The 15,217-nt window shown below is 36.2% G+C and overlaps 1 protein-coding gene across 1 annotated transcript in view; it reads left to right on the plus strand.

Moving 5' to 3' along the window:
• MYO5C (myosin VC) overlaps positions 1-14,857 on the plus strand; it is a 36,693-nt gene extending 21,836 nt beyond the window's left edge. The window contains exons 27-42 of the mRNA XM_049812833.1: positions 509-572; positions 659-739; positions 1,126-1,306; positions 3,415-3,513; positions 3,735-3,741; positions 4,294-4,345; positions 4,556-4,721; positions 4,958-5,045; positions 5,746-5,841; positions 6,802-6,956; positions 8,667-8,756; positions 10,074-10,224; positions 10,651-10,933; positions 11,966-12,140; positions 12,658-12,738; positions 12,993-14,857. Of these exons, the coding sequence (XP_049668790.1) occupies positions 509-572; positions 659-739; positions 1,126-1,306; positions 3,415-3,513; positions 3,735-3,741; positions 4,294-4,345; positions 4,556-4,721; positions 4,958-5,045; positions 5,746-5,841; positions 6,802-6,956; positions 8,667-8,756; positions 10,074-10,224; positions 10,651-10,933; positions 11,966-12,140; positions 12,658-12,738; positions 12,993-13,145 (1,922 nt within the window). The 3' untranslated portion in view covers positions 13,146-14,857. The remainder of the gene's footprint in view (positions 1-508; positions 573-658; positions 740-1,125; positions 1,307-3,414; positions 3,514-3,734; positions 3,742-4,293; positions 4,346-4,555; positions 4,722-4,957; positions 5,046-5,745; positions 5,842-6,801; positions 6,957-8,666; positions 8,757-10,073; positions 10,225-10,650; positions 10,934-11,965; positions 12,141-12,657; positions 12,739-12,992) is intronic.
• Positions 14,858-15,217: the final 360 nt, after the last annotated feature.

Here is a 15,217-nt window from a genome sequence, read left to right on the forward strand (position 1 = left end):
GAAACAATACATTATCTAGCTTTCATTCATCCTGTCTTTAGCCTTAGGTGCAATAAATGTCAAATACGCTTAAATAACTTGCTGAGTTGGGTTATCTTTGGGAAAAGGTAGTTAATAAGAAGCAGTACTGTTGTACACTTTGTTTAATGCTAACAATGTCATAGAGCAAACCTATATCTGCAGCATTTAACATAGTAACCTAGCAGTAGATGACAGATCATCTATACAACTCTATCAGTTGTCCAGGTTCAGAACAGAAAGATGTAACTTTGCATTGAAAGTTTGATGTGTTTAGAAAAAACCCAATATTGGTGGTAAACCTATCCAGTGCATGTCCAGAAGTAGCACCAAGTCCCTCATCGTATTCATGTAATAAATCAGATACATTTACTGAGTACCAGGAAGGAACCTTGTAGATTTAGGAAGAGGTTGGTTTGACCTTTATAATCAAACTTAATTTGAAATGTGTGGAGAAAATTATTCATGTAGTAAATTTTGTTTTTTCCAGAAAAGATGTCAGAAGTTACAAAACAGCTTCTTGAAAGCTATGATTTTGAAGATGTAAGAAGCAGGTAATTTTGTTCTGAGGTCTCTTTAAAAAAGCTTAAGAAATGCATTTTGTTCACCTGCACACTAATGACACTGCCTTGTATTCTAGACTCTCTACAGAGGATTTGGAACACTTAAATGAGGATGGAGAACTGTGGTTTGCTTACGAGGGCTTGAAAAAAGCTACAAGGTTAGTTCACTACTTCAGTGTTTTCATAACTCAAAGCTGTGATCTAGAAAATAAATGGAAAGATCAGTGAGTAACTAATTTGACAGTGCAATTCTGAACAAATGTTTAAGAAATGAACAAACAATACATTATATGACTGGCTGAGCAGCTTAAAATCAGTTTAACAAACTTATACTAGGTCAGTCAGATAAGTGTGTATGTGTCAGTTGGGGAAATGTGTTTCCTTTGAGATATCATGCATAACTTTCAACTCCTTTAATGCGCAGGCAATGTAATGGAATGTCTGCCTGTTAACCACAGTACTTTGTTTTCACTTTGTCTTAAACTTGACCCATTGCATTGAGGTCATACTACATCTGCCATGTTCTTTCTCCTTTTTTTAACAGAGTATTGGAAAGTCATTTCCAGTCTCAGAAAGAAACATATGAAAAGGAGATTGAAGGTTTGAACTTTAAAGTTGAACATCTTAGCCAAGATATTAATCATCTACAAAAATTATTTCGAGAGGAAAATGACATAAATGATGGTATTCGACTTGAAGTTAGCAGGCTAACTTCAGAAAACCTGGTAAGGTCAAGGTGTCGTAAAGCAAAGTATGTTTTTGTTACTTATTAATACAATCCAAATATGTTTGTGGCACAAAGCCCTCAAAATCTTGCGGTCACATCCTTGAAATCTCAAGGCTTGAACAGATATGGCCATCTAAGATTGCACATCCATACAGGCTCTTTCCCTACATGCTGGCGTGGTGCGTAAGGAGGCAGCCAAATTTATTGTCCAAATGTACAGCTTGTTGGGGCAGCCTCACAGAAGGTTTTTTGCTTTTTCTTTTGTGTAAACCTGAATTGAGATTTGATTCTAATCAGAGAATGGCAACCATTTTACAAACTCTGACTTGGTGTGTAGTGCACACACGGGCTTTGGCTTCTGTTGTTGATAGCTATGGAGACACTGAGAGTTTTTAGAATACATTTGAATCCTTGTACGCTCATGTGGCTGAATGTTCAGTTTTTATAAAAGGTGTTTCGAACATCAAAATGTTGCCAGGGTGTCCATTGCTAAGCTCATACAAATATTTTGGTTGTGCTTTTTGCAGTTTCTCAACAATGTGAGGAACTTTTGAAGGGCATAATAATTTCTAAAGGTATGCAACTTTATACTGGAAGTCATGAAGAAACAAGCATTTATTTAGGTTTTTTGTTTACACAGAATTTTTACTAGAAATGAATCAGATGTTTAGCATTGACCAGAAAGTTAGCTCACCATATATTTTTTAATACCTACCTAATTTAAACTTCTCATATCATAATTAAAAAAAAAAACTATTTCTTCGTCAGGCCATACATTTTTCTGATGGAACACTTTCAGTATTTCAGCCTTAATGAAAAGCAGTTTTGTGATACTGTAACTTTCTATGGATCGGTATTAATAACAGTGTACTGGGTCTGTCTGGGATGGAGTTAACTTTCTTTGTAGCAGTCAGTATGATGCTGCGTTTTGGATTTGTGGGTAAAACAGTATTGATAACATGACAGTGTTTTGGCTGTTGCTGAACAAAGCTTGCACAGTGTCAATGCTTTCTCTTTTTCCTACTCTGCCCCACCTCAGCAAGTTAAGCTGGGGTTGGGCAAGAAGTTGGAGGGGCACACAGCCCAGACAGCCGACTTAAGCAGACCAGAAGGATATTGCCTACCATATCATGTCATGCTCAACTCTAAAAACTGAGGTAGAGGAGGAAGAAAGCGGTGTTTGGCTTTATTTTGACCCAGATGTTTTCTTGCTTCTGCTCTCCCTATTCTCTTATTCTCTTCCCTGTTATGGGGGGCATGGGGTGGGGGTAGCGGGGGAGTGAGCATCTCTGTGGGTGTTTGGCTGCTTGCTAGACGGGGTCAAACCACAGCAACCAGCTTCAATTTTCATTGTACTGAGGCATTTAAGTTGAGAATTTGGTTACTTCATTCTTTCCCTCTAGTCAGAGGACAGAAATCAGCATCTTTTTCTCAGAAGCCTCTTTAAAGCTATTTCTGTCTCTCAGGCTGACAAGTTTTATGATTTAATAGTGAAATCCCAGCTGCCTGTGGGATTGCCAGTGGTTACACATTTGTGCTGTTCTGAGGCTCTCTGTACCAGAGGGCAGCTAAGCACCAAGTTGCTAACACATTGCAGGCAAGGCTTAAAAGTCTAATTTTTAGTACTGTGTAAGACTTACCTAACACAAGGAAGTGCTATTCCAGAAGGTAGTAGATACCGTATTACTGTTCTGCTGAGTGAAAAATAACTAAAGAAATATTTTCAAAATTGAAAACATAAGGAAAAGTTACTTATAATGTGATTTTACAAAAAATTATTTTATAACATACTGATTTTTTTTCCAATGTTAGTTGAGCTAGGGAAATTAAAGTGTAATTTCCTTTTAAACTAGAATGGAAGAATGGTAGTACTGAGCCAGTCCAAACATTTTGTTAGCTCACTGTTTCATTTTTAAGAGTGGCCAGCAGCAAGTGCTTCCAGAAAAATTAAACAAGTCAGGCAAGCAGGTAGCAGTACCCCTCCACAGGCTCTCCCCCATCTTTGACTATTTGCAGTTGAAGGTCTTCCAGTGTCATAGGGACTGTTGCAGACATTTGAAAAGAAGGAAGGTGCTGAAATATGCAAATCTGCTTTTCCTCTAAAAGGTGATCCCAGATCTTAAACGGCAAGTTTCTGAACTTGAAAATAAAAAATTAGATCTTGAAAACCGTCTTCAAGAACAGACTGTAAAGTTGAAAGGTAAAGTACCAGTATGGTCCCTCGTCTTTCAGTTGTTTAAGATGAACATGATGAATTCCCTGTATTTGAAATTTTAAAAGCTGAAGCCATATTACATGATAACTTCATTGCCTTATTACTTACTTTCTTGCTAGTAAAATGTAAGAAACACAACAAAAAAAAGTGTTGTATAGTTTACAAGTATGTGCGCTTTTTTCTCTTTTTTTACTTTTTTGAAGTCATTCAGCTCTATGGTTTGGATGTCTGCGAGCGTATTCAATAGGGTTCTGCTAAGAATACGTATAATGGAGTATGCTCTTTGGAAACAGTGATAAAAAGGAAAGACGTTTTGGAACTTAGACGTTTTGGTACTCTGTGAGATGGACTTCAGAGGGTGTTGAAAAATTCAGAGTGGGAGACAGAGGGAAAAGTTCTTGCTAAATTTGCTTGTTTGAAAGTTCTTCTCAATTTAGGAAAGCATACTTTGCCGAGGTTTCTGAGTCTCTCTAACTGCAGTGTCTTCCTAAGCAACTGATTTAAAATTTGCAAGTAGTTTTACTGCCAAGTGCAAGAAGTTAGTAGTGTCAAAATTCCTCATCCCATATAATTTTGTGTGTGGTGTGGAGTAGTCAGATATTTCTCTGATACATTATCTGGCATGTCATTCAATTTCCTTAGATGGAACAAAATTGTAAGTGTAAGAAGAGATTTCCTGAATACTGGTACAGAACAGTAAGCAAATCTGATTTTGTTGTTTTTCTTTTGTTTTGGGTTTTGTTGCTAATTATTGCTGAAAAAAATGAAAGAGATGTCTAATCGGCTGCATTATGAGCTAGAAGGGGATAGAACACAAAGACGGTAAATATATATTATTTTTTTTTAATGTAAGAAATGTAGTTGCTATAAGCTGTGGTGACAAAGTCACTTAAACTCTTTAAAGTACCACATGCAATGTAAGATTTCCTTTACAGCCTTGTGTACAGTTAATAAGTAATGGACAAATATTATACGACTATGCTTTAATAAAATAAGAATAAAAGAAAAAGCTTCTTATCTATCTATTTTTAGAACTAATGAGGCCCAGAATGAAGTAGACATAAAAGAAAAAGAGAAGCTGAAAGTCACAATCCAAGAAATTGAGGGGTTGAGCAATGGTTTGATGCAAGATGAAATCCAGGATGAAGTACAAAGCAAAATAAAGCAAGAAACGACTCGACTTACTGTGGAAAACATGGTGAGGAAATGAAATCATGATTAAGAAACTGTATCTGAAATGCAGGATGAAAAGAAAGAAATCATGATTTTGTGGTATGGACAGGACGTTTTCTCAATTCATTTGGGGAGAAAAAAAGATATCAAATATAAGTAAAACCACATCATAGTGCTCTTTAATTGTGGTAATAACATGTAGCAGTAGAAGACATTTTTTAATTGTGGTTGTTCTGAACTCATAGACTTTGATTATTACAGGATCTTGAAGAAAAACTAGACATGAAAGATAGAATAATAAAAAAATTGGAGGATCAAATCAAAACTCTTACCAAGACCATTGAAAAAGGTAAGATATTGTTATGTTTTGGGGGTTTTTTAATAGTGTTGAATGTTCAGTGTGTATTTGAAGGAAAGTATATTTAACAAAGAAAAAGGTAGGGTTTGGGGCAGGGTTAGAAACCTAACACCTCAGAAAAAATTGCTAAGGCAACCATCAACAAAAATGACATAAAAGTCCTTTCCTGTATTTTTTTTTCCCAGCTAAATAATGGGCACATATGGGACTTAGACTATATGATATGGGTTAAGCCAGAGGCATAAGGTTCTGTCAACAGAAGTTAATACATATCCTCACACAAACTATCTCTGAGCCAGCAGAATGTTAGTTTTGCATCAGATGAGTAACTCCTCCCATTACCCTTCAAATGGCAGATGGTTCCTGATAGGAAGTTAGTTTGTACAAAGCTCTCATATAGCAAGTAATTGTAGAATACTCTTAAAAACATTGCAGAGGTGACTAATGTAGACATGTATTGTTGCTGTTTATTTGTGTTATTAATGCAAGTAATTCCACTGAATCCAGTGAAGCTATTCACATGAATAATAGAAATGTTACTTAACTGGTACCATAAGCTAAGAACATTATTGTGAACAGGGACCATACTCTGTTTATTACAGAGAAAACTTCTTTTCTCCAATAGTTTGTTCTAATGTGAACATTAGCTTAGCTGTTTACCTGCAAGTAACAGTGCTTTTGTGTTTGACAGCTGAAGCTCATGTGCCAACTTTGTCCAAAGAGTATATTGGAATGATGGAGTACAAGAAAGAGGATGAAGAAAGGATCATTCAAAATCTGATCCTCGGTATTTTATCAGTAGTCAATGATATTCAGTGTAGAACACCGCAACAAGAACTACTAGGCGCCATGTTTCACTTATGTTCAAAGTTGCCTTTTTCCCACTGTCTTACCACCAGTACAGCTTGGGGGCTCTATATTGCTCTTTTTCTACTGCCAGACATTTCAAGTACCAAAATGCTTTATCTGTGTAAAAAACATTTGTCTGACTCTACATAATGCTGACTCTATTATCTTTCTTATTATTTATTCACTTATAAAGCTATAAATCTCAAGACCACACCAGGGACTTGAATTTACTTTCTTCCTGTTCATCTACTAAGTCTGTAAGTCACTGGGTTTGTATCCACATGTGACGGATTACTCGCCTGTCTGTCCTTTCCATATCATTCTCTTCACTGGAAGGGAATGTACTTTCATGTTTCTCTTCTAGAGGAATTTTTTCCTTCCTCTGAGTTACTTTACAATATCAATCTTACTGCCAACCCAGCTTTTTGCATTAGTTTACAATTAATAGTAAACTCAACAAATTTTCCATGTACATTAGTACCATTATTAAATACTGCTTGGAAACAACATCTTCCTTTTCTTCTCACCTACTTCAGTCCTGTGAATGTTTATATCTTTGTGAACAAAGGTGCATCATTAAGCAATGCCAGAATTTGGTGGGGCCTCCAGTGAGTAGTTAAATGCAAATTGCTTTTTGAAGTTGTCCTGTCTGGCATAGCCCATGCTGGACCTTAGAATTTGCTACAATACTCTCCTACCTCTCTGGAAAACTTAATTAATACTCTTATATGAACAATACTATTACAGAAGTTTTCAGAAATAAGCAATTAATGAGTAAATCCATTATCAAGTGACTTGTCACTGAAGAAATTAACCCCATAGTGCTTGTCTTTTTCAGAATGATACATCCAGTCTTTGAATTTTTGTATAATAAACCTTATGACTCTCCTTTATGTAGATTTAAAGCCACGTGGAGTTGTAGTTAATATGATACCTGGCCTTCCAGCTCACATCCTATTCATGTGTGTGAGGTATGCAGATTATCTGAATGATGCTGACATGCTGAAATCTTTCATGAATGTAACCATTGATGGTATCAAACAAGTTGTTAAGGTAGGAATTATGTTTGGCTGTACTGTATTTTTTGATTTTTAATGTAAGGTTTACAAGATGCATGCATAGTACTTGGGGAATGCTGATGCTTTCATTTCCTAGTATTCCTATAATAGAATAACAATCATTAGTGACACTCTTTTTGAAGTTTGTAGTAGTATCCCTGTAAAGCCTCCAGCTAAGGTTCTACTGTGCTGAACACAGAATGCATTAACATAAATTATTTTTATCTGAAGAGCTCATTGACAAAATCATTTAAAGTATTTCCATTTTAAAGGGAGTAGCTAATCAGGTGAACTGCACCTGTGCTTTCAGCACTGCTAAAAGTCAGATGGACATAAAGCTTCATATGTCTGGCAGCAGGTGGATGTCGGAATTTTAAGAGGTTTTTTACACTGCTGTTCTACTAGTGTAATGGGTTTTTTGACATGTCATTTGGTACTGCAGCATTAGTACCCAAATGCTTAAAGTTATGTTGCCAGCCAGTTTACAAAATCAAGTTATAAACAAGAATTGTTAGCCTGTTGTCTCATCTATATGACAAATTCAGCCATGTGAATGCTTTATTATGGATTTATAATGCAATAAAACACCAGGCATGCTTTGTAGCACAGGCAGGAATGGACTATGGTTTATGCAGTTGAATTTGTTGTGTAGAGAATGCCTATAGTTTTTTCACAAATAAATTTATACCACAGTTTATCCATATTGTGGTTTAATCCCAGCCAGCAACTAAGCACCACGCAGCTGCTCGCTCACTCCCCCCATCCAGTGGGATGGGGGAGAGCATTGGAAAAAAAAGTAAAACTCATGGGTTGAGATAAAGACAGTTTAATAGGACAGAAGGGAAGAAAATAATAATGATAATAATAAAATTACAATAATAGTAATAAAAGAACTGGAATATACAAAACAAGTGATGCACAATGCAATTGCTCACCACTCACCGACCGATGCCCAGTTAGTTCCCAAGCAGTGACCTGTGCCCTCCTGGCCAACCCCACCTGGTTTATATATTGGGTATGGAATATCCCTTTGGCCAGTTTGGGTCAGGTGCCCTGGCTGTGTCCCCTCCCAGGTTCTTGTGCCCCTCCAGCCTTCTTGCTGGCTGGGCATGAGAAGCTAAAAAATCCTTGATTTAGCCTAAACACAACTTAGCAACAGCTGAAAACATGAGTGTGTTATCAACATTCTTCTCATACTAACTCCAAAACATGACACTATGCCAGCTACTAGAAAGAAAATTAACTCTATCCCAGCTGAAAACAAGACAATCCATTAGAAAAGCTTGTGTTTAGTTAGCAAAAAACACCCTCCATAAACAGTTAGAATTGTGCTTATATGTAGTTCAGTTTCATTTGTGTACACAGGTGTTGTTCACACTTTTTTTTGCAGGAAGGCCTCCAGTACACTACAACACTATGCATAGAAATGTGTAAAACTGTTTCGTTCAGGCTAATTTATTTAGCCAGTCTGTCATATAAATGAGTCTTAAATAGCGTTTACCAAATAGAAGAGGGATCTTTGCTATATGTATATTAGCCTGAAAACACAGAATGATTTGTTCAGCTAGCATGTTATAGATGCTGTGTGCTCCTTCCACTATAGATAGGCTCTATTATACCAATTATGTAGTGGTCTTAAGTTTAGTTATTAAATTAACTTCATGAGACAATAGCATTATAAGACTGCTTTACTTACCATTTTCAGGAACATTCAGAAGACTTTGAGATGTTGTCCTTTTGGCTTTCCAATACACATTATTTTCTTAACTGTTTGAAGCAGTACAGTGGGGAAGAGGTAGGATTGATTTCAGTATTTTGCCTTTGACAGACTTTAATTGGAATTAAAAATAGTGATAATAGACAGATAAATATTCACCAGCTCACCACTGTTCCTTCCAGATATTTACGTATTCACAGTGCTCTGCAGTGGTGTTATATGTCTTGCACAAATAATAAGACAGTATGGAACTAATGGAGCAAGTGAAATCAAGGAAACATTAAAGTGCTAAAGTAGGTTAAAGACAACATAGAAACTGCTGCTTAATTTAAACTCTTCCACATGAGCTTAATGCGAGCTGGACTTCAGATATCCAGCTATGTAAATATATAACAAACAGTTTTACTATTTTATAATTGTGACCATTAAAACACCTACTACTACCAAAGTAAGGTTACAGAAGAAAACCTCAGTAAAGGAGCAAAACAATAAAATGCGTATTTTTCCTTATTTCACTTGCTTGTTTAAGATAAGTTTTATCCTGAGATTCAAAATTCTTTTAATTCTTTTAAATTGAAAACTCTTACTATATATTTTTGCTAGGTTTTATAAACTTTTATTAACTTTTATAAACTGAACTGAAATTGCACAGACACAAAAGAATATAGTCTTCAGGATTAAAGCAAAGAGGTAGGCTAAAGCCTTGGAATCACAGTAACTTTGTACTACCTAGGCAGAGTACTCCCTCTTGTGGTCATATCGATAGCATCTAAAGAGCAGTGGAGGATTGAAAACATTTAAACTTAATTAGTAACAGTCTTTTACAATTTAGTTGCAACAGTAGAGAAAGGTCTGAATCCACAGTTTAGAGTTTTATTCGATACTGCTAATGAACACTCAAGGCTTCACACAAGTTAGGGTTCAGTCTAGACTTTTGAAGTCAGAACTTTCCTGATGAAAAGTCCAAAAATGGGATCCCTTTGCAGCAATAAAATGTAATTTTTTTATTTTTTTTTTAGCCAACATAGCTTAAACAGCTGCGGTTTGGCGCTTTTTTTTTCGGGGGGGGGGGGGGGGGGGGGGCACAGGATGCTTTCTGTTTAAGTGATCTAGGAATTGCTCCAAAGCTCATTCAAGTCTATGCATGTCTTTCCTTTGGCTTCAGCAGGCTTTAGGAACAGAGTAAACGTGAACACGAACTGGACACAGACTGAAAAATTAAGTACAGGAAACCCAGAACTGGAAGCATCCATTGAAGTTTAGCTTTGACTCATTCTGAGACTGTTCAGCCAGAGATGGAATGAGTTGTTCTAACACATACATTACATTATAGTAACAACTTATAATTATAATGTTATGTGATTTCTAATAATTATATTTACAACTTACTTGTAGGGATTTATGAAGTGTAACACTCCACGTCAGAATAAGAACTGTTTGAAGCATTTTGATCTCTCAGAATACAGACAAATTCTTAGTGATTTGGCCATTTGTATCTATCACCAATTCATTATTGTAATGGAGAACAACATTCAGCCCATGATCGGTAAGACAGCAGCAATCCAAACAGACTTAAATGTAACTTGTAAAGTAAACAAATAAAGCTTATATAGGGAGGCAAAGGATGGGACAGACTTCCTTCTCCTGTTGATCTATATATGTGTACCTGCATGTGTGTTTCTGCACATATAAATTCCACTGAATGGTATATCCCCACAGGGTTTGGAAAGACTCTTTCCTCACAACATTTCCTGGTGTGGGATAATGCTTTGAAACCAATCAACATTCTACAAAAACAAAAGGCCTTTTAAAATTTGTGTGCTCTAGAAGCCTTTGTCAGTATCTTATTTTTCTTGTATCATTTAACTTTTAAGATATCCTGAAAGTAGGTGCTGTTCAATAATAAAGTTAATGTAACTGAAAGGAGCCTTAAGAGTTTTGGTCTTACCAGTTATTTTCTATTGTATTTCAGTACCAGGCATGCTGGAATATGAAAGTCTTCAGGGAATTTCTGGCTTGAAACCTACAGGGTTCCGTAAACGTTCTTCTAGTATAGACGACACAGATACCTACACAATGACCTCTATCCTGCAACAGCTCAGCTATTTTTATAGTACTATGTGCCAGAATGGCTTGGACCCTGAGCTTCTAAAACAGGCAGTGAAGCAGCTTTTCTTTCTGATTGGAGCTATCACCCTCAATAATCTCTTCCTCCGCAAGGACATGTGCTCATGTAGAAAAGGAATGCAGATAAGGTAAAGCCAGTAAAGTCGCAACAAGCTTGGGAATGAATTTTTAACACTTTTGTGTAATGTCTTTTATCTCTAAGTCACTGGATATTCTGTAACCGTTTGGCTGGAAGTAGCCAACTGTTTTTTTCTCTTTTTGAAAAAGTAGATCTTTGCATTTTGGGCTCAGGTTTCTCAACATAACATATTACAAATTATTCTTTCCATGGAAACACTAATGGAAAAAAAGACAGAGAAAATTACAGTCTGGAGTTTAAAGTCAGACATGTTTAGAATTCTTTCCATGCTAGTTCACTCCTGATGTGACAAATAGTATTTTTAATTCTTTCTTACGATAGTAAACAGGTGCAACATCTCCTGGCTGGCAGACAGACAAAAGCTGACTTGCATTTTTCATGCTTAGTGATGAGAAAGGCACTGAGACAGAGCCTTTGAGGGTGTAGATCAGGATTCACCTGTCTTGTTACAGGCATCAAGAGAACATGCTCCTAACAGTTTTGCAGAAGATAACAGTTCATTTGTTCTCCATTTAGACAGTCTGCAAACTGAGGTGAAAGAAAATCAGTAAAATCTTGACCCATCTGGGAACATTACTAGAAAAAAGCTTCTTTAGCCTTTAAGTCATCAGTTATAAGCCCAGCTCTGCTTTGTAATGTGCAAAGATTGTTCTCGTTTTCTGTACAAGCTCATTGTAAATGAATATTTTAAAGACATATAGTGCTACAGTGTACTAGGCAATGCCAGTATATATATATATTAGTCATTTTCTGTAAAAAACAGCAAACCTAACAACTTGCTTTCTATTATCCAAGCTTTAAGAAATAAAAACATAAAAAGAATTGAAATATACAAGGGATTAAACTTGCAGATCAATGAGCTATTGTTTGATTTTTATGATCTACAGGTATAGTCTTTAACTTAAAATGTATGAATTTAAACACTGCATTAGGGAAGCATTCCTTCTTTAGAAGTCTTTAATGTAACTTGCTTGTTAGGGGGAACCTGACATTTCTCTTGTCTGTTCATGGTTTAACCCAGATGTAATATCAGCTACTTGGAAGAATGGCTTAAGGACAAGAATCTTCAAAGCAGCAATGCCAAAGAAACTTTGGAGCCTCTATCTCAAGCAGCCTGGCTCCTTCAGGTCAAAAAGATCACAGATGATGATGCCAAGGAAATATGTGAACACTGCACATCTCTTTCTACTGTGCAGGTAATGAACCATCTGTTTTCATCTGGCAGCACCAATTGCAGAGTCTTAGCTATCTGAAATAATTTGTGGCAAAGAGCTATTGGCCTTTCATTTGATAAAAATAGCATTCTTCAGCATTCCACATCACCACTTGTTAAATTGAATTTTTAACTCCTTATTCCTGTTTGTTAGCATTTTAACTGCTCCCGTGTGTCCTGGTGAATACTTGCCTGCTTTGTTCTATCCCATGTTTTTATTCCACAGTATATTTTCTTTACCCTGTCACAGGTTTTTTTTGTTGTTTCCCTTAATCGATTCAGCTTTTTCTACATCTCCTTGATCCTGCTGACGCCTCTGGAAATGAGTGATAGCAGTCATCATATATGTAACAACTCCTTACATGACCAAAATTCTCTATTGTAAAATTCTTTACTGAAACTTTAATTAAATATCAATAAAGATGTCATATTAATGCTTTCTTCTTTTTGTCTCCTTACTTTTTGCAACATAGTAAAATAGTATTTTGTATTTTGAACAGATAGTTAAGATCCTCAACTCATACACTCCAATAGATGATTTTGAGAAAAGAGTGACTCCATCATTTGTTCGTAAAGTCCAGGTAAGAGCTACAACTATTATTTCTCATATTCAAGTTGCATGGTACTTCGCACAGTTTTTGATGCTACTTAGTTATACTTGACCTTTACATCATATTATTACTAAGTTGCTCAGCTTCTAGACATTTGGAACTGACCAAATCAAGTCTCCTTAACATCATGTGAAAGCAAGATTTGCAATGGGAAGCAAACAATATACTGGTTTTGCTTTGATTCTTAATACAATATTTTCTTACCCTTTCTGTTATAATTTCAGGCTATGCTAAACAATCGTGAGGATGTTCCACAGTTGATGCTCGATACCAAATATCTCTTTCAAGTGACGTTTCCTTTCACACCTTCTCCACATGCCTTGGAAATGATAGAAGTCCCCAGCAGCTTCAAACTTGGCTTTCTCACAAGGGTTTAATAAAACCAATGCAATGGTATTTTGTCAGAGAATATATAAAGACAGGCAGACTTTCATGGTTCATTCCTCCAGCTGCTGAATAGTATAGCAGCTTGCAGTGAATTAAACTGTTAAAAGCTTGTTCTTGAGTCAAGACTTAAAAAGTAGGAATAATTTCAGCTTGTGATTTCTTTCTCTCTTTTCTTACTCTTCTCCCTTCATTACAGTCCTGCAGTGATGACTTTATATCATCAGCTGGACACAAAGCTAACCATACAGTTTTTTAGCCCAAACCTGTCAAGAAAAGCATTTATCTGACAAGCTTGCACTGGTGCCTTGTCAGCCCCAGTCAGAGGGGAAGACTGCCATGTGATAAATGTTACTACTTTACAATTTTTCTTGCCTTCACTTCCTGTAACAAGAGATTTTTTTTGCCAAGGTAATTCGATTCATTGCCTTGATATACTGGTTCTGTTTCACAGTAGCTTTCACCCTTCTGTACTTCTTATACCTTTATTCCTTTCATAGGAGAAGTCTTTTATAAGAGTTCCTCCAGAAGACTGTGGCAGGAGGGAAGGGAAGGTCTTCCACAATTGTTTTAAAGAAAAAATCAATATAAATAGCTACATTGAAACTGGGAAACTGAGATCAATCAAAGACAATTGCTGTTACAAACCCACATTGTCTTTCTGCAGGCATTCTGGCTTAGCTCACTGAAGGCTTGCATTGCAGCTCAGGCACACTAGGCAGCTCTTCAGCCAGGGGAAGGACTCAGGTGCTCTTCTTGAAGACAGATTTCAGTTTTGTTCTCTGCAATGACAAGTCTGGATTTTCATATCAGTCATTATAATAGAAAAGTCAGATATAAAACTCATGTCATGATCCAGGTTTGAATTACAGACTTGTTTCTCTAAAAAACTGGAGTCATATCCTGGTTTGGTTCCATCTCTAGTGCAGTGTATTTCAGAGTATACACTGAGTATGCACACATGTGCACATCATCTTTCTCCCTTTCTGTTTTTTGCTGGTTTCCCTCCTCCAGTCCAGACACTGAGTAGGAGTGAATGCAGCTACTGTGGTCTGGTCTTACTGATAAACCAAGCTTAATTCCTTACATTTCATCTTTATTGCATTTCGATTGCAGGATCCTTAGAAGCAGAAGTAGTCCCCATTTTGCTTTGTTCAGCCTGCTCCCTGTAGTCAAAGTGCAACAAACAGTAACTTTATTTAGTACTGGGCCCTGTCAGAACAACTGGAGAAACAGCATTCGCCTCACCACAATGATGACTGTCCTTAAAAATTCCTCAGTAAATAATGCTAGTTTTTTAGCTAGTCTGTTAGACATAGTTACTAAAATCAAGTACTAGAGCTTTGAAATATTTAAAGGATTCTAATTAATTTAGTTAATTTAAATATTACAGGAAGGAATAAGTGATTTGATTTTTTTATTATTATTATTACACAGTGTTAGTACTGTTTGTTTAACTTCACAGAACTATCTGTAAATATAAAGAATGAATCATTCTTGCTCTTTAGTGTTCTTAGTGTTTACTATGTACAGTGAAATATTCACAGTGATATCCACAGAGTTATATTCAAACTATATGAAGGAAAAATTTTGTGTTTTGTTCAATAACAATAGAAGCTGTACAAAATATTGCAGACATGTAGGTAGACTAGTATTTTAATCTGTTAAATAAAGTAGCTTTTAAATCAATTTGTAGTGCTTTGAGTGATGCAACAGTTATGTTTTAAATATGGGATCATTTGAAAGAAGTTACTTGGAACTATGTGGACATTAGTTAATACTGTCAGTCTTGTATTGCACCATAAAGATTTATTTAATGGTCTAGTTGCTTTCCTGTAACATTGTATCTTCCTGTCAGAATGGTATGCTGTCCTTGGCTCCTCAGGAATTTATGTAAATATTTTAATGCGAGCAAGTTTTGTTGCTGTAATTTGTAGATAGCCTTTTTTCACAGTTACTGGAGCTGTATGTCTGTTACCTGGGACAGTATGAGTAAAATACAGCCCGCTCTTAAGTCTACATCGCATAGAAATGGCAGAAGGCATGTATGTCTTTATGACAAAAA

The sequence above is a fragment of the Accipiter gentilis genome, chromosome 10 (genome assembly GCF_929443795.1).
Source record: "Accipiter gentilis chromosome 10, bAccGen1.1, whole genome shotgun sequence".
In the NCBI taxonomy this organism is placed as follows: Eukaryota; Metazoa; Chordata; class Aves; order Accipitriformes; family Accipitridae; genus Astur; species Astur gentilis.